The sequence below is a fragment of the Sinocyclocheilus anshuiensis genome, unplaced genomic scaffold, assembly GCF_001515605.1.
Source record: "Sinocyclocheilus anshuiensis isolate Anshui unplaced genomic scaffold, SAMN03320099.WGS_v1.1 scaffold1646, whole genome shotgun sequence".
NCBI lineage: Eukaryota > Metazoa > Chordata > Actinopteri > Cypriniformes > Cyprinidae > Sinocyclocheilus > Sinocyclocheilus anshuiensis.
Genome location: NW_015547838.1, coordinates 456,424 through 481,459, shown reverse-complemented (window position 1 = coordinate 481,459; position 25,036 = coordinate 456,424). Strand labels below are relative to the sequence as shown.

The 25,036-nt window shown below is 32.5% G+C and overlaps 1 protein-coding gene and 1 pseudogene across 1 annotated transcript in view; both read right to left on the bottom strand.

Annotated features, from left to right (window-relative positions):
- LOC107704657 (pre-mRNA-splicing factor RBM22-like) overlaps positions 1-6,580 on the bottom strand; it is a 24,047-nt gene extending 17,467 nt beyond the window's left edge. Inside the window, exons 1-7 of the mRNA XM_016507647.1 lie at positions 6,510-6,580; positions 4,643-4,696; positions 4,466-4,495; positions 3,945-4,077; positions 1,781-1,881; positions 1,498-1,670; positions 406-606 (exon numbers count right to left, since the gene is read on the bottom strand). Of these exons, the coding sequence (XP_016363133.1) occupies positions 406-606; positions 1,498-1,670; positions 1,781-1,881; positions 3,945-4,077; positions 4,466-4,495; positions 4,643-4,696; positions 6,510-6,563 (746 nt within the window). The 5' untranslated portion in view covers positions 6,564-6,580. The remainder of the gene's footprint in view (positions 1-405; positions 607-1,497; positions 1,671-1,780; positions 1,882-3,944; positions 4,078-4,465; positions 4,496-4,642; positions 4,697-6,509) is intronic.
- A 2,194-nt stretch (positions 6,581-8,774) lies between these two features.
- Positions 8,775-25,036, bottom strand: part of LOC107704656 (long-chain-fatty-acid--CoA ligase 1-like) — a 29,048-nt pseudogene continuing 12,786 nt past the window's right edge.

Genomic DNA, 25,036 nt, shown 5'->3' with positions numbered 1-25,036 from the left:
AACATAATATATATATATATTATATATATTTATTTTTTTTTCAGCTATCTGCCAAGGCAACGTTTTCATTAAGTTGAATTTGCTGTACTTAAATAACTACAACTAAAATAACATAACTAAAAATGAATAAAAACTAAAATAAAAAATATACTAAAAATGACAAAAATACAACAAAAAATTACTACAATTTTAAAATTAAAATTAAACAGAAAATATAAAAATAAAAGCTAATTCAAAATGTTAATAACTATAATAGTACATTAATGTTACTAAAATAACACTATTATACATGAGGAGTTTTTGAATACTTCAGGAACATTGTACTGTAACAAGGTATGTTACAGTACTGAAAATACACTTTAAGATTTAAAATGGCAATACTATTGTTCCTGAATCTCTGCTTACCTGAGCTCAGAGTCAGTGAGGTTTTCTCCCAGTCCCCCAATGTATAATGTGGTGATGGACTTGTCCTCGGGCGGGTCCAGTCGAGGCATGCTGGATGATCTCTTCAGAAGTTTATCCGCCACCGGGTCGTTGATGCCATAATAACGATCTTTAATGTTCTGATCGGCCAGAGGATCATCAGGGTCTGTGGGTTTCTCATGCCTGATGGGACATAAATGATTTTAGTGACTTTGGACAGTATTTTTGGACAGTAACACAACACTGCTACTGCCACTGTGAGGACAGTCACCTGCATTACAGCAGAGTCCCACCATGATTAAGAACATGAATTCCTGCTTGAATTCAGTTATATTTCACCTTAGCTAAATGAGAAATGAATTTAATTATAGAAATGAATTTAACTTGTTTGTTCTGATCAAAAAGACGCACGTCTAATTAATGTCATGAGCTTTTCGAAAACATATAGAAAAGATTAAATAAAATAAAAATATAATATGCTATAATAACACTAGGGCTGTCAAAAATAATGCATGAACTTTTGTGATTTATATTTTCTTCATTCGGAAAAAAATTATAAAATAAAATTATAAAATTATAAAATTAAACAAAAATATTTTATATTTGGGGCTTAATATGCCCAAAATCACCCACTTATGATAATACTGCATGCCAAAAAAAAAAAAAAATTATATATATATATTATTTTTTCATCTTTGTAATTAGAAAAATATAAAACCTGAGTAAGCCTAAAGAAGGTCGATTGAACAAAAAGTTGCTGATTAAAATATGTTTGTATTGAATGCATAATGCATTATAATGGGTTTATGTGAAGACTGTTTTAAGTTTACTTAAATTAAAAGTTATAATATTTTTTAATATTCTATAACAGTTTAGACCTATTAAAAGCAATGGCCCAAATTTTACGGCTATATTTACTAATTTCATGCCCATAAACTGATTTAAATATCAGTATTCATATTGGAATCTGGGATACTTGCCTTCTTTCATAGCACTTAGAAAAAAAAATGCACTGACATTATAAGTGAATGATTTAACCCTCTTAAAATACTCAAACTGAAAAGTCAAATTGACCTGTAGGGACACTCCTCTCCTCTCTTACACTCTCCCTTCACCCAGAAGGAGCAGATATGGGGTCTGTTGCGTTTGTAGTATGGCGTGGTTCGCGCCAGCTTCAGCAGCATGTCACTGGGGTTCTGTGCTTTACCCAGCATCCCTACCGGTCTGGTACCGTCTGAGTTTTGGATCTGACACAGACAGCAAACCAAGAGATTACATAAAGCACATGCTACAATTTTACATGTTTCTTTTTTCAGGCATTGGATTTCTTAGATGTAATATTTGTATTAAATTTCACCTGTCTCTCCATGTTCTGAGTGTAATATTCCTTGTTCACGTCAGACCTCAGCATGTCATCTTTGATGGACATGCCCGTGTCTCTGACCTGGATTGGAAGACCTGTAAACACAAACATTACTTAAGACCTGTTATTCCCAAACTGTTCTGTCAGTCAAACTACTTTAATGTGAAATATTTACTTAAAGATTTTAACTTAATATTTTGATAATTTAACAACACATTTGCATGTGCAGGTAAACAAAAAAATAATAATTTATTTAATTTCATTTATTAATAATCTTTTTTTTATTATTTTGATTGTTTTTATTTTAAAAGTATTTATTGTAATGTTTCTTTTTTATAATTTAATGAATTACACAGCCACAGATTTGCAAAAAAAGGTCTAATATAATATTTTTTTTAGTTAAAAAATATCAATAAAAACTTCCCATTACATGTTTTTTTCACAAAATAAGAATGAAGATTTTTCAAATGATATAAAGTGTGACAGTGTGGCATTGCAAACATACCCTCTGATATGCAGGGTTATTACAGTTAACTAAAACTAAAACCATAAAAAAAATGTATTTCAGCTACATTGCAATTCAACATTTCTTATTTTCATTTAGCTTAACTAAAACTGAAATAAAAAATAACTAAAACTACAGACATATTACAAAACAAACTAAAAATGACAAAACAACAAAATTACTAAAAATTACTTTAAAATTAAAATGAAAATATAAAAATAAAAATTCTAAATATTAATAAAAACTATTATAGTATCTCAATTATACTAAAATGATACTGCTGATTTGCAAAAAAATGTTACCTAATTTTTTTGAGTTAAAAATATCCATTTTAAATCACAACAGTTTTTTTTTTTTTTTTTTCACAAATTAAGAAAGAAGATTTTTCAAATGCATGTACAGTTTAAGTTTTAATGACAAAAAAAGTAGTTCAATGTAGCATTTAACATACAATTTACTAAGGAGTGGAACAATATGTTTAAAAACTCCATTTAATGTAAAAGAACTTCACAAAATTACTTTTTTTTTTCACAAATTTTCTGTAATTTTTTTTGTCACTGTTTGAATGTAGTAAAACACCCACATATGTAGCAGAAAACATCTGGCTTTTTTTCTTTTTTTTTTCTTGTGTCACTGGCCATAATTCTAATCTTGAAATCAGGATAAGGCATATATTAAAGTGCCCCTATTATGCTATTTGAAAGGTTCATAATTTGGTTTTGGGAGTCCCCAGCAACAGGTTTACATGCAAGCAAGGTCAAAAAAACTTAAACTAAATTTACCTTATTTCGACTCTCAAATGATTAGTTCGAAGATTCCTCTTTCCAAACCCCTCCTTTGTGTGGGGCTACTCTGTTCTGATTGGTCCGATGACCCAGGCAGTCGTGATTGGTCTACTGCGTACAGCGCGTGTTGGAAACGGAACGTAGTGAAAAACCCAAACAATAATGGTATATGCGTTAGCCGAACACAGACATGGAGTACTGATAAATCCTTGCAGTTTGTAAACCAATGTATTGCTCCATCCTTTATCATGACTCCAAGTAATAAGAACAACAGACATTCTATATTATTAATTCTATATTAATCAACAAATTTCTAGACAATAGCAGGCCCACAGCTGATTAGCAGAACTATAGCGTGAGTTAGCCGGAGACTTACAGCGGCATTGAGTGTATACACAACACAACACAACACACACAAAACTACATATTTTGCACGCTCAGCAGAATATTAAAGCAACAATTATTAATCATACTTACAGGTTGTGATTCGAAGGAGCAAGCCGGTCCAAACAAACTGAATGTAGTACATGGGCGGGCAATATGCAAATGTGGTAACGTGTGCCGTGTTAACGTCACAGAAATGGGATTCAAATTTTAAACGACTCGTTTATGTGATTCAGAGTCGACTCTTTCTTTTGAGAGACAATAATTTTGTTTATGATGCACTTTCAGCTTTACAACTTTGCAGATTGTTTACATTCACATACAGCTATGTTACACACTGCATGAAAGGTAATTTTCAAAAATCCATAATAGGGGCACTTTAAAGTCATACATGTGAAAATAGGCTGAGAATTGAAAAAAAATAGTTGTAGTCTGGTAGAGAGGAAGAGATTTTCTGGTTTTGGCTCTGGTGTGTAACTCATACCGTACTCCAGGTCCAGCAAACATGTCTGACAGACGTTCTTCATCTTACTGCAGGTCTGACACACCTCAGTCTTCTTAAAGCGCATCCGTACTCCAGGACACCAGCGGAAAACAGTGAAGGGACGTGCACATATCTGAAAAACATTTAAAAGACTTTGATTTAATAACACACCTAGCTACAATTCTTAAGATACATGCCTACTGTAGGGCTGGGCGATATGACGATATTATCGTATATCGACGATGTCTCGTAAGAATCGCGATGTTGATGTCAACAGTCAGGTAACAGACGATTATCGACATATCAAAAATGACAAATGATAAACCTAGCAAATTGCAAAAAATATTTTACATAGCCCCAGAGTCACCATACAGGTCTTTTTGCATGCAAGAATGAAGGGCTTAGGTAGACGATATTATCGGATATCGCGATATTTTTAAAGGCAATTATCGATAAGATATTTTTGACATATCGCCCAGCCCTAGCCTACTGTATAACCAAACATCAGATCGTGAGCTCACCTTGCATTCCTTGCCATACTTTTCCTTAGTCTGCAAAAACAAAATATAAACAAATAATTATAACATGAAAAGCTTCACGTTTAAATTGATATTTTTAAATTACCCAAGAGTGACAAAAACAGCAACAAAAAAAAGCTTTCACTCTTTGCAGGTAACTTAAAAACTGAAATCACTTACCATGCGAATGTATGGATTTTCCCCGAGACATGTTTGACAGAGAATAGGGAAGTCCTGGAGTGAAAAAAGAAAAGAAAAAAACGTGAAAATCAGGACAACAAATGACCTTTGACAAAATAAAATATAACAAAATAAAATATCTGCTAGCAGCTAGACAAAATAATAAATATATCATAGCTAGATATAATCCAGAGGACCTTTACATCATTGTTATATTTGGCCATTTTGTCCAGCTGTAAAACTTTCTCTATGTTAAAGCATTATCTATTATAGAGATAACAGTACGACTTTCTATAAATCAATTTGAATTGTGAAAAGTCCTATACAAACTAAATTTGGCAAAGGCTGTGTTGTATAAACATATGACAAGCAACCTATAAAGCGTTTTTATCGCATGAGTTCAGGCTTTTAAATGTCCAGTGGTATAACCTGATGATATTCATTAATGAAAGTCAAAATAATTGTAAAAAAAAAACTTTTATCATGGAAAATACTTTTGAAAACTTTTTTGAAAATAATTATTAAGATGAGGACAATCATGTGCATTCAATGTGTACGCAAAACTCACTTTTTCTTCATCACTAAATTACATCAAAATGTTGAAACTGATATACAAATCATTCAAAAACTGTATGAAATCAGCGCAAATACAAATATTACATTTATAAGAACTTGGCACATGCATTTAAAAATAGCTTTTATATCAGATAAGCTTTTATCGTGTCAAATGTTGACCCATTTCCAGCAATAAGTGCTTTGCTGTATAAATTCCTGATCTCTCTAAACTGCTCCCTCAACAAGTTCTACCATGTCATTCACCTCATTAGAGGAGCTAAAGATAGTTTTAGCAATCACAGCAGCACTGATATCTGCTGAAGGAGAGAGAGCTGGCATTCTGGATCCTCTATGACTTTATCGCTCAGAAAGGGATAGACTTTCTGATCACTGCTAAAACCAAGTAGGGGTAATTGCAGGCTGGAGCAGTGGGCATGGCGAAATGAAAGGTAGGGTGTGGATAAAGGTCTTTCTTTCTGGTTAGGGTTAGGGGTTAGTTTCTGTTGTAGCAATCACCTTTCGGCAAGCCCATTACTCCAACCTGCAGCTACCCCTGTCTCGCTGAAACAGTTTCTAGTGTGCAGGACATTCAAGGAAGCCAGTTCTCATAACAGGTCATAACACGTGACAAAGCCATTGTCTGGATGTTTTAACAGAACAGCATGTGCTGACATTTGGTACATCTAAAATCAGCTGTCTGTAAATAATGTCATGAAGAAGACACTCTGATGTATTCAATGGAACAGCTGGATACATGGGATATATAAAGCCTTCTTAGACATCGCAAACATGAAATGCACATTGGCTTTAATAACTAACGTTAACAATTAAATTAGCAGTTTGTTGAATCACAATGAGTGACATTCCTGGCGTGACCTTCTTTTTGACATTTTATAGATTTTTGATAAGCTTTTTGACAACGTTTTTGTTTGTTTGTTTCTCACTTTTGCCAAGTGGTTACGTGAGAATAAAAAATAAGTAAACAAGCTTTTATCATAATGCCAAAAAGCATCATAACACTCATTACTAATATTTGACACTTATGTAAAGATATTTGTAGAAAAATATTTGAAACTGATATTAAGACCTTCATTAATCAAAATGCCTCTGTAAACTTCATTAATGGGTTATTTAATATTCTAATACACACAGCAGACAGCAATACAGCAGCAGAGTGCGCGAATTATTTCTCACTTTCCATAACTGTCAGAAATGTGTCGTCAAAATCTCTGTCTTTCAATAAGCGAAGACACAGACACATTTCTGAAGCAGTCTGCAGTGTGTTACGAGTTTGATCATGACTAAAACATACCGAATCTTCCCAGTTCTGTCTGTTGTAGGTGTTTGAGCCCAGGGACGTCGCCATAATCCACGCACGCACGAAACGACGTCACGACGTCACGCATCCTCTTTACAAAGCTGTTCTTGGAACAAGATTGTATGTAATACTAAAACCAATAAAGTACTATGAAACTGATAAAAAATAAATAAATAAACAGATGTTTTATATCAGTGGTTTATTAAAAAATAAATAACGTAATTTTGTATACAGAGTACTGGGTGGAATTTTTTTTAGTGCAATTGTGTGTCTAAACTGTATCAACTTTTATTTTAGGACACGTAAATATTTGAATTAATTATATAATTCTTTTCAAATAATTCTATTTTTTGCTCACAGGCGTGCTGGTCTATACATTAACCCAATTTTGTATTTAAATGCAATAATAATACTAATAATTATTAAAAAAATAAAAAAAAACGAATGAAGAAGCACACTTAATCCAAGCTAAGTGAGCACATGTATAGTGTACTGCTTGGATAATAAACTGCATGTCTTTTCTCATTTTTAAAATATATAGAAATATAAAATATTTTTTTTATTGATTTGATTGACAGTTTTAATTGATTCTTTCCTATGCAGTTGTAACAGAACGTGTAAATTGGAAATAAATGGTTTTTGTCCCATGACTATTTACATGAAACAAACCTATAATTGAATTTTCATAGCCCTGAAAGAAAAACCGCTTTAACCAACTCTTCATCATCCATAAATCATATTTAATTTTAATCATGTACATCTCTTACATGGAAAATTTACATTTATCATTACTGTCACGATAATGTATTTGAGTACAAGTGAGTCATTTTATGAGTGCACTTTTGTTTGTCACACACATGACAGTTGATTTGGCTTACAGGTCATTTCACACACAAGATAAATCTTGAATAAAATAAACAATAAAAACAACCTGTGCATAATAAACACACAATTACAATGAACATGAAGCAGCAACCATCAATGAAATACAAGGACACATGTGGAAAGCTCCTGTATTCTGCTATGCTGTTACAGCATAATGATATGAGACACATCACATCCATTATATTACACCTGAAAACACCTGCCATTCAAAGCCTTCACATAAATAAGCAACACAATTAGTTGTTGTTTGTGCTAAGAATGTAAGCTGTCTTAAAGTCAACATTTAAGATGAGGAAAGCATCATATAGACAGCATATGGCTTATATAGGTACATACTGTAATCACACAGGCTGTGTTTAAACTCAACGGACCTTATTCATGAAACACAAGCAAAACTAATTTGAGTAAATCATTCATAAAAACAGATTTATGAACCATTTCCACAGACATTTTGTAAGGCGGTATTCTTTGTAAAGCTGCTTTAAAATAAGTTCTATACAAATATACAGAATTATATTTAAAATTGAACTCAATTGAACTCGAATCAAGGACCAATAACAGTCATTTTCCTAAAATACAAAACTTTCCTTTTTTATTTAATTTACATCCTGTTAATAAAGAGTCCAGGAAAAGGCTTCAGAATATTAAAATATCTACTGGAAGACAAAATATTGAAATATATTTCCCACTCTAAATCTAGTGTGGAGTGTGTGCTTCACCCTTCATGTTGATTGTGAGGTACGGTACAAAATTATTGTACAAATTTATATATATATATATTTGTTTTGTTTTTTTTCCTCTTTCATCAGCAACACTCAAATGCAGCTGATGTCCATTAATAAGGCACATTTTTCCCTGAGACTGTATATAATATTTCCCATACACAATGTGAGATCATTACAAGATACAGTCACCGCCGCTGAAGCGGTAGTTCAATTTAAAAATTGTATATAAAGGCCACAAACTTTTTTGCTATATTAAAGGAATTGTTTGCTAAAAACTTACTCACCCTGAGGTCATAGAAGATGCCGATGAGTTTGTTTCTTCATGGGAACCGATTTGGAGAAATGTAGCATTACATCACTTGCTCACCAATGGATCCTCTGCAGTGAATGGGTGCCGTCAGAATGAGAGTCCAAACAGCTGATAAAAACATCACAATAATCCACACGACGTCTCTCCACAAACATATGAGTCTCACAAACATGCAGCTTTCCGCTTTTGTTAATTGGTGGACTGGAGTGGTGTGGATTACTTGTGGATTATTGTGATGTTTTTATCAGCTGTTTGGACTCTCATTCTGACGGCACCCATTCACTGCAGAGGATCCATTGGTGAGCAAGTGATGTAATGCTACATTTCTCCAAATCTGTTCCTATGAAGAAACAAACTCATCTACAACTTGGACTGAGGATGAGTAAATTTTCAGCAAATTTAAGCAGAATAGCATGCTTGGCTTATCTACATCATCTCATTAGAAAAAAAAATACACTTAAATTAAAGAGGAACATTATTATGTCTTCAATAACAGCATTAGGTTTGTTTTTGCTCTTGGATTTCTCTTCCCTTTCTCTTAAAATAGTTAAAGGTAAAAATGATGGTGTCAAAATGTAGGGATGATTTCCTGAGGTGGAATCTTTAAAGCTGAAGCTGAGTGATGAAGCTTCGAGTAACAGCTGATCTAGAGTATATAATCTTATTCTGAAAGGCACATAAAACTGATGCTATGTCAGTTGACAACAAGCTCTGTCAAGTCTCTTATTTTGGACCAGCTCTATTCAGTCATGGGACCCATGTCAGCTCTGTTACTCTGTAATATCTGAGGCTCTTCCTCTGGTTTACATTTTGATGTTGGAGTAAAGCTCATCGATCAGCTTCCTGAAGTGGTTCCTGAGATCAGCGCGCTTGGCTTTCAGGGTGGGCGTCAAGAGGCCGTTTTGGATGGAGAACATCTCGGTGTGAAGAGCAATGTCCTTCACCTGAGAAGTGAAGATGATGAAAAAGCGGTCATCATTTATTAAATCACTTCTTTATGCATTTCAACGCACTCAAAAATATTTAGTCCTAAATGTAAGATTTATGTATTTGAACTGCTTATGCAATTTCCATTCATTTGCATTATACATAAACTGATAAACTTAATGTGTTACTGAAAATCGCTTGTTCCACAGACATATTTTATCCATATTCATACTTCTTAAATAAATATATGCAATTATTTTCACAATGAAAATAATTCAAAGTGCTTTAAAAAATGCATTTTAAAAATATGATTATCAGACAAGATGACGACGAAGAAGAACTGCTGCTGTAGCCTCAAGTTTTCGCAAGTTATTACACATGCACCTGAATAATTATGTATGAAAATATGTGTTACAATTATGAAAACGTTTTTATAATAAATTGCTGTCAGTACAATAGTACAGTACACAGAGTGCGGGTGTTTTTATATCACTGTATTTCTGAAGGAAACCGACTGTCTTCAGAAAATTGGATGTCATTTTCATTTAATCTTGCATGTAATGTCTGATAAAGCAGTGTTTTTTTGAGCGGAGCGCTGCTTTGTGTACAGCCGTTACCGGGGAAACCTTGATCTCTACCACTCCAACAGCGCCTCCTGCTGGCAGAGAATGAGTTTGCATATATATGCCGCCTGGGAAACACTGGACTATGGTATAAATAAATTCAACTGTATAACAGTTTCACTGCAATTCATGTTATAATATTAGAATTAAATAACAAAAAATAATACATATGCACTTATCTGTACATAGTAAATGCAGTTATTTTTAAGCGGTTGTTGACATCCTATCTAAAATGTGATTTAGCCAAAAAAAAACAACAATAACGTTACCACTCTGATATGTCTTGCAATATCCGTGCGTGCAAAGGTTCTGTGCGATCCTGTTGTTCAATATTCTCTGGGACTGATTCCGGCTCAAACTGATATAGCAATATTGACACCATCCTTAACTAAACTTGCCGCTTTGGCAAGGGGCGGGGCAGCACTGAAACACCGTCTAAGCTGTGACTGTCTAAGCCAATCACAACGCACTGGGACAGCTAACCAATCACATCACATTTAGTTTTTCAGAAGGCGGGCGTTCATCAAACCCCGAACTAATCGAGCCGTTTGTGCCAGACTGGGGAGAAAGGTATTGTAATAATGTAAATTATGTAAAAAAATAATGCGTTTTTCGAACCACCAAGCATGAGAGCATGTTCTAGTACACCCCCAAAACAAATTCAAGGCATTGTAAAAGAGCATAATAGGACCCCTTTAAATAAAATCAAATGCAAATAATTAATAATAAACTATACCATGATTGTTTGGAGTGCAGAAATCTTACTTGTTTCTTAGCAGTTTCATTTATGTATAACTGACAAATATGCAGCACAAATTAAGTTTATTAGTTTATGTTGAAACTGTATAATCCAAATGAATGGAAATGTTATATGCAATTAAAATACATAAATCTTACATTTAGGCCTTAATATTGTTTTTTATGTTTTATCAAGGCGAACCTCACCTGTTCAAAAGACTTCAGGCCACTTTCTTTACCCAGTTTGACAATGTCCTCCAGAATGGCTTTCTTCACCTCCTGAAAACACACAGACACATTATTCACACGAAACTTTGTGGTTTGTTAGATACTTACATTTTATTCAAGATCCGAATACACCAATGCATGCAACTCTCTGAAAAGTGTGGAAGTGAACAAAATGCACATGTAAGATCTGTCTTGACCTTATTTTTGCACAGCTCTTCATATGAGCCCTCTATGCCTCTCTTCTTGGCCCAGCCGGGCAGAAAGTCTGGATCAGGCACAATGATGGCTACCAGACAGGCCTGTGGAGAAAATGAGAGAACAATAAATAATAAATACATTTTCTGCCTCCATCTGTGTGTTGTTCTCTCTCTCCTCACCTGCAGACTGTCTCCATGTACGAAAGTCTGCGCCACAGCTTCACTCCTGATGTAAATGTTCTCGATCTTCTCTGGAGCGATGTATTCACCCTGAGCCAGCTTAAAAATGTGCTTCTTACGGTCCACAATCTTTAGAGTGCCATTCTGCAAAACAAAAATGGTGTGGTGGTTGTGTGTATATGTGCAGGTTTATGAGCACCATCTCTCTTCTTACAATATAAATATGGCAGGATTCAATTTAATTCTTTCACTAACTGAAAACTATCAAAATATTTCCATATAGTCCATTTAAATAATGGCATATTTTACATGAATGTAACCTGCTAAAAGGACCAGTAACTATTTTTTTTTTTTTAAATACAGCATTTATTATACACTATGTTAGAAAATTAGTTCATTTTTACAATTATGTTCAATCATCCAAAATTAGTAATATGCAAACTATTTTTTGTCAGTGATTGGGTGTTTTTTTTTTTATACATTACCATTCAAAAGTTTGGGCTCAGTAAAATTTTAACAAATTAATACTTTTATTCAGCAAGGACTTTTTAAATCCAAATTTGATCCAAAGTGACAGTAAAGGCTTTTATAATGTTACAAAAGATTTCCATTTCAAATAAATGCTGTTCTTTAAACTTTCTGTTCATCAAAGAATCCTGAAAAAAAATGTTTCACAGTTTCCACAAATATATTAAGCAGCAAAAACATTTTAGCATTGATAATAATAAATGATAATGATGAATAATAAATTCCTGAGCAGTAAATCAGCATATTAGAATAATTTCTGAAGGATCATGTGACACTGAAGACTGGAGTAATTATGCTGAAAATTCAGCTTTGCATCACAGGAATACATTACACTTAAATATATTCAAATATAAAACCGTTATTTTAAATTGTAAAAATATTTCATATTATTAAAGTTTTTACTGTATTTCTGATCAAATAAATGCAGCCTTGGTGAGTAGAAGAGACTTCTTTCAAAAACATAAAAAAACCCTTTCAAGTAGTTTAAATTCCACATGTAAGCATTTAATTAGCTGTATCATGTTTTTTTATTTATTTATAATGCACCAAAATTGTGGATCTATGTTCTTCATTTCCTAACTTAGAATAAAATGTGCTTGTGAACACAGAACGAGAGTTATCTATTAAACCGTTCTTACCGGCAACCACTTGCCAATGTCTCCTGTGTGAACCCAACCATCTTCATCAAGAGCTTCCTTCGTCTTCTCAGGGTCTTTCAGATACCCCTTAAAAACATTGGGACCCCTCACACACACCTGCCAAAAACAACACAAGAACTTGTCAAATTTGTGAAAGATCACATGCAAACACACAACTAACAACACACACATCAAGGTTATTAGTGTTAACTAAAACTAAAACCATGAAACAAAATAAATAAATATTATTTGAAACAAAATAAACCTTATTAACTAATTTTTTAGACTACTATTTTACACTACAATTGTTTTGTTATTAAAATAACTAAAACTAAACAAACTAAAACTAATAAATAAAAAATAATAAAAACTACAGATGTTTTTAAAAATAAATAAACTTTCAAATTAAAGTGAAAACAGAATATATAAAAATAAAATCTAACTCAAAATATTAACAAAAACTATAATAATGTCTCTCTTTTTTAAATAATTTGTCAACTTTTCCAAAGCATTAACAAGAAACTTCATACAACTGCAACATTTTGAATTTATTTCTCTCATTACCTCTTTCCACCACAATATATTAAAACGTTTTATTTAAAAAACTTCTTATTTAGTGTATATACAAACTTAATATACAAATTAAGTATACAGTATATTTAAATTATAGTATACATTTTCAAATATATATCCATATCAAAAATGAAGGAATAATTGAATTAATGAATAAATGTAAAATATAATAATAATAATATTTAAAATTATATATTAAAAACTAATAAAATAACAATTACAATCCTAATCTTTGATACAATGAATAAATGTAAAAACTAATAATAATATTTAAAATTATATATTAAAAACAAATAAAATAACAATTACAATCCTAATCTTTGATACATTCGTGATCTGTACATATAATAATATGACTATTAAATCATTACAATAGTATCTCATTTATATTAAAACAACACGGACACACACACCTCTCCCTCGCCTTTAGCGGCATAATAGTTCATCTCTGGCAGTGAACACACACACACCGTGAACACACACCCGGAGCAGTGTATGTCTAAATATGTCTAAATGTATGCATTTAAGTAATCAAACTGTACCTGGCAGCCCAATGCAGCTCGCAGGAAGGTGAGAACAGGTGCTGAAATGGGTGCCGCTCCAGTCAACATCATTCGAACGTGACCTCCAACACTGGCCTACAGGGGGCAGCAGAGACCCATTACTACTCTAAACATACCAGCTTTTCACACTACAACTGTTTCTAATTTTGTCAGCACAAAAGACACAGCAAGCACATTCTCAGGTCAATAAGCACCTGGACTTTCTTGAAGATGATCTTGTCCCAAACACTGTCCCTCCTCATGATCCCGCTCTTCATCTCGTTCTCTTTCCTCCTGAACGCAAACTCCAGGATGTGTCTCTTCAGGGGACTGTTGGCCTGTCCGTAGATCTACGAGAGGGTTTCACTACATTACTACTACACGAGAGCATCTCACACATAAAAATACTACGAGAGGAAAGACATGAATGAGGTGAAAGATATCAAATAAGTTGTATTTTAAATCAATAAAGAACTATATTACTAATCCAGTACTACTATTGTGCTGTAAAATAAAAAAATGACTTCAATTATAATAATAATAATAATAATAACAACAACAATAAATTATTATTTTTATTATTATTATTCAAAATATTTTATTTTAATATTATTTTAATTATACAAATGAAATCGATCAATAAATATATTACAATTGCATTAAATCTACAGTACTATAAAATGGGGCTATTTATTATTATTATTATTATAAAATTATTGTTATTATTATTAATATTTGAATTATAAAATTAAATTAAACTATAAAAACAATCTAATCGCAATAATACTATTTGTACTACTAAATAAAATGAGTATTAAAACTACTAAATTTAATTTGACAAAAAAAAAATTACAATATTAATTTTGATGGCACTCTTAATTTCTTTGCTTTCAAACGTTAAACCATAGAGCTATTATTTTGGCGGGAAACCGCTGGGAGAGATTAAAGCTTCTCTTTTGTTAATAACAGATTTATAACCGATTTTGTATAACCAGAGTTGGCGTTCGTGTGGAGCAGCATTTACTGAAACGCATGTATTTTAAATGTATTTGAAAACACAGCCATTTTTTCCCTCTGATTTACACATTCCTGTTTGCTGCAGGTTTAATCTAGTTTCTGTGATCACTCGCAGGTTCACAGGCTCTTACATATCAATGTATGCTCACCTTGTCAAACATGCGGTTCAGCAGACGAGGAACCACAGGAAATACGGTGGGCTTCAGGGTCGTGAGGTCATCCATCAGAATTCGAATGTCACCCTGGAAGTATCCGATACGTGCGCCGTGCATCAGAATCACACCCTGGGAGTGTGGAAACAGCGTCAGTGGACATGAACGGTCATGAGGTGTAACAAGCAATGCACCATTTTAACACCCTAAATAATGTGTTTATTGAAAAAAAGCTCAAATAACTTGAAAGCACCCTGCACAGACCTGTACGACTCTCTCAAACATGTGTGCCAGGGGGAGGTAGGAGATGTGCACGTCCTGAGGACCAATGGGGCAAGAGGCCTGCAAGACAAGAGGTGAAACCAAATGGGAATCTCTCTAATTAGTCATTTAGCTGATGCTTTTATCCTAAATATTATGAAAACAGTAACATATTACAGGTCTAGTCTCCCTGGTGCATCACTTTGTTCAAATGTAAATCACTGATTGATTATAAAATATTTTTTAATGTAACAATAAAAGAAATTACTACATTTAATTATAAAATAAATGATTAAATTATAATTTATCAAATTAAAATGCAAATAAAAATACACTTATTTCAACACATATTACACAGTGTAAATTAGCATTCTTTTCTCATTACAGTATTAAGAATCGGGGATGAAATGTGCTTTGTCATGAAAATATAATGCAAAAAAAAAAAAAAGTGTTCTCAAAGCATTTTTTGTTTTGTTTTGTTTTTTCAGTTTCAGCCAAAGAGTGATTAAAAATAGTTACAAATTGTACTGTAAAATAAAATAATGGTAAAAAATTATTAATATTATTCGGATTAAAAATGTTTTTATTTTATTATGAATTATAGAAATTAAACAAATCATTAAAGAAATATATTACTATTGCAATAATAAACCAATTATGCACAACAGGATCGAATTAGTCACTTCAATTTAATTATAAAAATAAATTATAAAATTAAAATGCAAATAATAATAATTTCAACAAATATTACACAATATAAATAATATGGCATTTCTTGTCATTAAGAAGTGGGGATTAAATGTGCTTAACTGTCATGAAAATAAACAACTAAAATATATTCCTAAAAAGTGAAAATGTGCATTCTGCTTGCTAAATGCATTTGAAGTTGTGTGATTATAGGGCTATTATTTGAGACTGTATTTACCTTTGTGACGTAGATGAAGGCAGAAGAATTAGACACTATGTTTCTGTGGGTGAGCATCGCTCCTTTAGGGTTTCCTGTGAGAAACCAAACGAGAAATGTTGTGTCCATCATGGCACTCAATTCACATGTCGTCTGAAATCCTCTTTCAAATTGATTTTACAAACAAGAATTTGGAGTGCTACAAGAGACATTTGCATTTATACATTTGGCAGACACCTTTATTCAAAGGACATTGCATCGCACTGAAGGCAAATGTACACACTGACATCGATTCATGCATTCTCTCATGATCTTAGCGTTACTAGCGCCTAGAATGAAGTAACCAATAAAAACATCATACCTGTGGTTCCACTTGTAAAACAAATAATAGCCAAGTCATCAGGCTGAGGGGGCTGCAAATATAGTAAATAAATATTAAGAATATAAATAAATGCAAAGACTTTTTACAGAAACAAACCTTTTATAGTTATAAAATATAACATACACTGGCAAACTGAAAAAGGAACAACAGTACTAACCACAGGATGCTGTCGATGAGCCTTGCCGATATTCTGTAAAGGAAGGGAAACTTATTTCAATAAATGATGGAGACAGAGGAAGCTCAGTGAAAGAGGAAGCAACTGCAGGCGTGAATGAGGTTTGTGTTTGCGGTAAAGACTGAACTGCAGAATGACAGCAATCAAACACAAGCCAGTAGCACATCAAACTCAGAAAGTTCATCGTGTAAAGTAGGATTTCCCAAACAGAGGTTCACGAGCTGATGAAATGCTAATTAAACAATAAAAATGTCAAATTCAAATAATTCATATGTAAATAATTTAAGCAATAATAATAATAATAATTTAAAAATAAAAAACACTTAAGCAAATTAAATCATAAAAATGTAGTATTAAAATATATAATATCAAACAAAAAACTACAAATTTAATTATAAAAATGTCAAAACAATAAAAAAAAATAATAAAATAAAATAAATACGTAATATTTAGCTAAAAATATACTAAAAATGTAATTATAAAAACGTAATATTAAAATAAATAATACAAACAAATAAAAAACACTTAAGAAATTTAATTAAAACATAAACATGTAATATTAAAATAAACATAATATTAAACTAAAATTTACTTAAAATTTAAAATGTTAAAATAATAAAAAATTAAATAAAAACATAATACAAATGAAAAGAAATACAAAAAATAAAAAATAATTACTAAAATTATTTAATCATAAAATGTCATATTAAATTAAATATCAAAACAAAAACACTTAAGCAATTTAAATCATAAAAATGTATATTAAAATATATAAATAATATTAAAATAAACACAAAAAACAACAACCTAATTAAATCATAAAAATGTTATATTGGTATAAATAAAATAAAAACAAATCAAAATGAAACACTAAAAAAAAACTAAATTTGAAATAAATTTGTACAAATATTTTATTTGTTTACCTGCATGTCATGTGACCAGTAACCGTCATCAAAGAACAGAGAACATGCAGATATGTTGTTAAATTATTGAAACATTAACTGATTCATATTAATATTATTATTTTTTTTTAATATTTATTTGAAATACTCCTGAGAATTTACGTCAAAAGCTAATTACTAAAATTATTTAATCATAAAATGTAATATTAAATTAAATATCAAAACAAAAACACTTAAGCAATTTAAATCATAAAAATGTATATTAAAATATATAAATAATATTAAAATAAACACAAAAAACAACAACCTAATTAAATCATAAAAATGTTATATTGGTATAAATAAAATAAAAACAAATCAAAATGAAACACTAAAAAAAAACTAAATTTGAAATAAATTTGTACAAATATTTTATTTGTTTACCTGCATGTCATGTGACCAGTAACCGTCATCAAAGAACAGAGAACATGCAAATATGTTGTTAAATTATTGAAACATTAACTGATTCATATTAATATTATTATTATTTTTTTTATATTTATTTGAAATACTCCTGAGAATTTACGTCAAAAGGGTTCAGCTGACCAAAAACGTTTGGGGAACCCTGGTGTAAAGCAAGCAAGTTCCAGGAAAAACTATTAAAAGTAAGTATAACAATTGTACAGCAACAAAGATCTAAACAACGTCAAATGTTTTGCCATGTAATCATGAGTAATTGCTAAATTATGATGATTTACATAAAACCACTTCTGAAATGCTAACAAACATTTCCAAAAGTTCCTTTTTTTTGGATATGGTACTCTATGGTATTCTTTAAAGTTAATACTATGGTACATGAATATGATATTCATACAGTTCAAACAATTCCATAACAGTAACATAATACTTTTTTTTAAATAAGTTAGTATGTTTGAAGGACTTTCTATAAATAGCAGCTGAAGTGGGTTCAGCTGACCAAAAACGTTTGGGGAACCCTGGTGTAAAGCAAGCAAGTTCCAGGAAAAACTATTAAAAGTAAGTATAACAATTGTACAGCAACAAAGATCTAAACAACGTCAAATGTTTTGCCATGTAATCATGAGTAATTGCTAAATTATGATGATTTACATAAAACCACTTCTGAAATGCTAACAAACATTTCCAAAAGTTCCTTTTTTTTGGATATGGTACTCTATGGTATTCTTTAAAGTTAATACTATGGTACATGAATATGATATTCATACAGTTCAAACAATTCCATAACAGTAACATAATACTTTCTTTTTTTTTATAAGTTAGTATGTTTGAAGGACTTTCTATAAATAGCAGCTGAAGTGTCAGTGTGCTCTGAGGGCAAGCGTTCAGTAATGCAGGTCACCCAGTTACCACAGCTGATCCATGATCCGGGTCACAGCAAGACAAACAAACCCCACCAGACACAAACACACGCATCGACCGCATTCACTGGGGTTATGCAAAGATTTGAGCAGACAATCTGCGGTTTATTCACCTCTGCGTCTTTCAGACTGATGATGTCGATGCCGCACTGCTGTGCTCTGCTAACCAAATCAGCGGCAAAGTTTTCGATGAGGATCAGGGTTTTGACTGTGTGCTGTCTGCCCGAAACACAGTCCAACAGCAGCTTGGCCTTCTCAGGTACGTCACATACGACTGTAGAGATACAGGCTGCAAAACGCACACAAACACATGTAGTGTGTTAATAAAAAAAATAAGAAAAAAATAAGAAAAACACCCTCTTGATCTTCAAGCTGAATACTTAAAGTTAGGAATCCCTAAATCTAATAGTGACCTAGCAAACACCACTAAAAAGACAACAGGGACATCCTGTAAGACACATATCTGCATGCATACTAAATCAATGACTAATAAACAAACAAACTTAATCTAAATACACTATCTCAAGATAAAATTGCATGAAAAATTGACATACCTTTTTCAAGGATGTAGCCTATTGCTTCTGTGCCCAAGGTGTCATACAGAGGAACTGATATCAGAGAGTAAGTGTAGCAGGCCAGCTCTGAAATCGTCCACTGAAGAAAGATTTCTGACATTAGTGACAAAATATTTGCAATCTCGAAAGTTCGAAGATGAACTGCACAATGCGGAAACACACACATTTGTTCATTGTAATCTGTGGGTCACACATTCAGAGTCCCCCTCAAGACAGGGGATTTTAACATTGTCATTTCAATCTAAATTGAAATTAAAGATTAATTTTTATCTTTTAAAAGTGAAGTGTGTCATATCTGCACCATTACCAAACGGAATTGCAAATAATGCTTTAAAAACTTTTTTTTTTCCCGCAGTTGGTCGTACAAATACTCAAAAAAATTTTAATATAGAAAAAAAGGATTTAGAGAAATGTAGCATTACATCACTTGCTCACCAGTGGATCTTCTGCAATGAATGGGTGCCGTCAGAATGAGAGTCCAAACAGCTGATAAAAACAAATCCATCATTAATCCGTTTTTAGCTTCAAACTGTTGCTTCTGGACAAAATACCATAATCCATAATAATGCTTCCTTGAGTGAAAAAGTACATCACCTGTTGTCTCTCACATCAAAATCCACTGACATATTGGTTTAGAACTGTTTTGGCTTGTTTTGACTTGTAAACGGTTCTTGATCTGTACATATTTCGGTAACACGTTACAATAAGGTTCATTAGTTGACATGAGTTAACTACTTTAGTTAACATGAACTAAGAATGAACAATACTTCTTACAGCATTTATTACTCTTAGTTTTGGAAGTGAACTCTTATAATGTAAGTGGATGGGAATCACAGCTTTGAGAGTCAAAAAAACCTGTTGTCTCTCACATCAAAATCCACTGACATATTGGTTTAGAACTGTTTTGGCTTGTTTTGACTTGTAAACGGTTCTTGATCTGTACATATTTCGGTAACACGTTACAATAAGGTTCATTAGTTGACATGAGTTAACTACTTTAGTTAACATGAACTAAGAATGAACAATACTTCTTACAGCATTTAATACTCTTAGTTTTGGAAGTGAACTCTTATAATGTAAGTGAATGGGAATCACAGCTTTGAGAGTCAAAAAAAACATACACAAACAAAACCAAATTAAACCCTGCGGTTCATGACGATACGTTGATTTGTAAAGACACTAAACGATCGGCGTTTTTAGCTTCAAACTGTTGCTTCTGGACAAAATACCATAATCCATAATAATGCTTCCTTGAGTGAAAAAGTACATCACCTGTTGTCTCTCACATCAAAATCCACTGACATATTGGTTTAGAACTGTTTTGGCTTGTTTTGACTTGTAAACGGTTCTTGATCTGTACATATTTCGGTAACACGTTACAATAAGGTTCATTAGTTGACATGAGTTAACTACTTTAGTTAACATGAACTAAGAATGAACAATACTTCTTACAGCATTTATTACTCTTAGTTTTGGAAGTGAACTCTTATAATGTAAGTGGATGGGAATCACAGCTTTGAGAGTCAAAAAAAACATACACAAACAAAACCAAATTAAACCCTGCGGTTCATGACAATACGTTGATTTGTAAAGACACGAAACGATCGGTCTGTGCAAGAAACTGAACAGTATTTATATCGCGTCTTCTTCTTCTTGCTTTACGGCGGATCGCACCCTTATAAGTGCATTACCGCCACCTATCTCTCAAATGGACCATTGACACTCTATCTACAATCTCAGTTAGGAGTGTCAATAGTCCATTTGAGAGATAGGTGGCGGTAATGCACTTATAAGTCTGCGATCCGCCGTAAAGCAAGAAGAAGAAGAAGACACGTCACACGCCGGCTGTCGAGGTCGCGCTCAGGACAGTTCAGACAGTTCAGACATTGCAGTGCATCAGAGGTAAAAAACGATATAAATACTGTTCAGTTTCTTGCACAGTTTTCTCGTTTCGTGTCTTTACACATCAATGTATCGTCACGAGCCGCAGGGTTTCATTTGGTTTTGTTTGTGTATGTTTTTGGTTTTGTTTGTGTATGTTTTTTTTGACTCTCAAAGCCGTGATTCCCATCCACTTCCATTATAGGACTGACAGACTGCAACGGTTTGAGTTAAAATCTTCGTTTGTGTTCTACTGAAGAAACAAAGTCACCTACATCTTGGATGCCCTGGGGGTAAGCAGATAAACATCAGCTTTTCATTTTAGGGTGAACTATCCCTTTAATGTTAATGCCAACATTTACTAATGCATTATTAAAATCAAAAGTTGTGCATGTTAACATTAGTTAATACACTTGAATTAACATGAACTAACAGTGAACAACTGTATTTTCATGAACTAACATTAACAAAGATTAATAAATACTGTAATAAATGTACTGTTCATTGTTTGTTCATGCTAGTTAATACATTAACTAATGGAACCTTATTGTAAAGTGTTACCCATATTTCTCTCCTGATTCAGACAAGACTTTCTTTACTGGAGAAAGCAATATTATGTATAGAGGACTCGTATTTAGCCCGGAAGCGACAATTTGAAGTTAAAAACTCATTAATTATGGATTTGTTTACAAACTTTTCACTTCACAAGATGTTAATTAATGGACTGGGCTCGTGTGGATATTTGTGGATTATTGTGATGGTTTTATCAGCTGTTTGGACTCTAATTCTGACGGCACCCATTCACTGCAGAGGATCCATTGGTGAGCAAGTGATGCAATGCTACATCTCTCTAAATTCAGTGAAGAAACAAACTCATCTACATCTTGGTTGGTCTGAGAGTGAGTACATTTTTTCTGCAAATTTTTAATTTTGGGTGAACTATTCTTTTAAGATGAATTATATTATTGATTTAAATCTGGTCAAAATCTAAACAAGTGTAAAGATGCATTTGGGTAATAAATCACATATTTAGTAGCTCTGACCTCTGGTCTGTTCTGAGAGAAGATGCCGATGTAGGGTTCTCTGTCCTTCGAGTGTCCTTTGTGCAAAAATGCTGATCCCAAATTCTCTGCTCGCTCAATCACCTGATGAAGGGGAAATAACAAATAACTTAACCAAACCAGAAAAAAACGACTTGTTAAATGCAGTTCACTGTGCACAAGGAGGAAGGAGAAATTAAAGCAAAAGATCCATATCAACCATAAACTTATTTCTTTAAATAGTTTAAATTAAATTCCAATTCAAAGAACTTAATTTTTCCATTAGGAACTTCATATGTTAAAGGTTATCAGTGCATGCATACAGTATCACGTGCAATCTATGTAGCTTATTAACAAGAAGCAAAGTGAGGAATGTAAATTTGACACTGCTTCAGCAGTTAAACAGGTTCCCATAAGCCCTTTTTACAGTTCGACCCACCTGTGCAAGTGCACACTTTACAACCATACCAGAAACCTGCACTTAAGAGGTCTGAAATCCAAATCCAGCTTCTCTACAGGTGTGCGTCAGATGCACTGATTACATGACACACAGATTAGGCATTTTGAAAGAACATAATGTCTCGCTGTATGAATTACTTCACAGGTTTTACAGCATGCTAGATGTTAGTTATGTTACGTTTTTATGAAATCACCCAGTGCACCAGGTAACTTATTAACTTGAGAGCTAAGACAACAGTAAATGTGAGCTATAATAAATCCCAACGCTCAACAATAAAGATGGGCGGATGGTGTGGCACCAGTGTGAGAGACGGGGCAGTTCTGCATTTGTACTCTTGTGTCTTAAAACACTTCCGTTTTCTTTGATGGATTTAACATTGTGAATTCTGCTGATTTAAAAGTCACAGAGGTCAAGTTATTGAATAATATGAATTTAGTACATTATCTGCACTCTTAACTTTTAATTATAACCTTAACATTTAACAAGAAATCTAACAAAATTATTTCTAAATAAAAAATATAAATATGTTAAAATACAGATGCATAATTTCCAAATATTTTTGCAAAATATGAATTTAATAAATTATCTGCTTTCTAATTATTAATGATAACCTTAACATTTAATAAGAAATGTAAAGGAAAAATTATTTCTAACATAAATATGTAAAAATGTAAAAATATCTTAGTGGTTATGGAATGCCAAACCTGACAAAATTATAAATATATATATATATAAATAAATATACAAAGAAATGTAAAAAAATATTATTTATACTTTTATCTCCTTATTTATGTATATTTTCTTTATTTAGACGTATGTATTTATTTACATATTTATTTCTATATTTATTTCCACATTTATTTATTTCTACATTTCTTTGTCCGTAGGGTAATGAGGAGGGCGTGTTTTTCCTCAGGAATAATAATCGAGCCAGATTAGGGGAGTTGTAAGCTTTGAGGCCACAGTGACACCTACATTAAGCCACGTTAAGTGTTTTAGAATGTCCCAAAACCGTGCAGCACTGACTGTATTTCTTTATACTTGAGTCCAAGTTCAAAATAAAACTCTATGAACCGCTCCATTGTGAACGCACAGAGCTGTATGAACCACTGCAAGTGTTTGTCCGAACTCAACTGGTTTTGAGAGAGAACGAAAGTTTTTCGGAGGAGTGCAAAAGTTTTGCGAGAGATTTGAAAAATATGTTTTCCTTCCACCCCGTATCTTTCCCACCAACATGTATGTCCCTTTAGGGGTTCCGTAGTATACATACTGTTAGGTGATTTAACCCGTGATTAGGGGTGTAACGATTCACTCGTTTTCTCGATGCATCGATTACAAACCCTGACGATGCAATGCATCGATCTTGAAACATGGATTTTTGAATCGTCGATTTCGGACATTAATCGATTTAAAACACTAAGAATCGAATTAATCGCAATTTCTATAGCGATTCAATGCTTTCAAAATATATATACACATTAAATTACTACAAGCAGAAACTAATGGAGACCTTGAACAGTGTTCGTGCCTCGCATCTCTCCTTCACGCGCTCTACTATTTACCGCCTGCAGGGACTGTCACAGGTTTGCTTCAATGGCTCTCAGTCATACCGACGACGACATTACCTAAGCAGTCGAAGGCTGCGCATTTATTGCATGGACAGAGCAAAAATGTAAGTGTCTAAAGCATACGCACAGTTCCATTGAATGATAAATGTGTTTTAACAATATCCTTCAACCGAATGTACGAAGTAAACTTAAAATAACCACAGCAAGCATTAACAACAACCTTGAAATAAGAGCGCAATGTTTATCTGATAATCATGTAAGTAGGTTCGTTGCTATAGCAAACAGACTTCTGGCGCGTTTTCTTTCAAAATCATCATTCACCGATGGAGAGGAAAAGTTAACTACTATAGCAGTTTATTTTATGAAAATGAGATAAAGAATTAAGTTTTCGCACTGAAAGAGAAGTGATCTCGCGCTCATAGACGTGCCAGGCTATATCTGCAGCTAAACTGAATAAAAAGCAGAATGAACTGAAACGTTAAGACAATAAACACAATAAATAAATACAATTTATGAATGATGCAGTGCTAATTGACATATAATTTATTACAGTAGCCTACAGAATCTATAAAGTATATATTTCATATTTTATTTTATTATTCTGTGCAGAAAATTGAAATTGTTTGTAGTATATAAAACAATCATAAAATTGCCATTAGGAAAAAATTATAGATTACAAATGATTGATTATTGTCCAGAAGTGTATTTGATTTCTTATAGCAAATTCAAAGTAA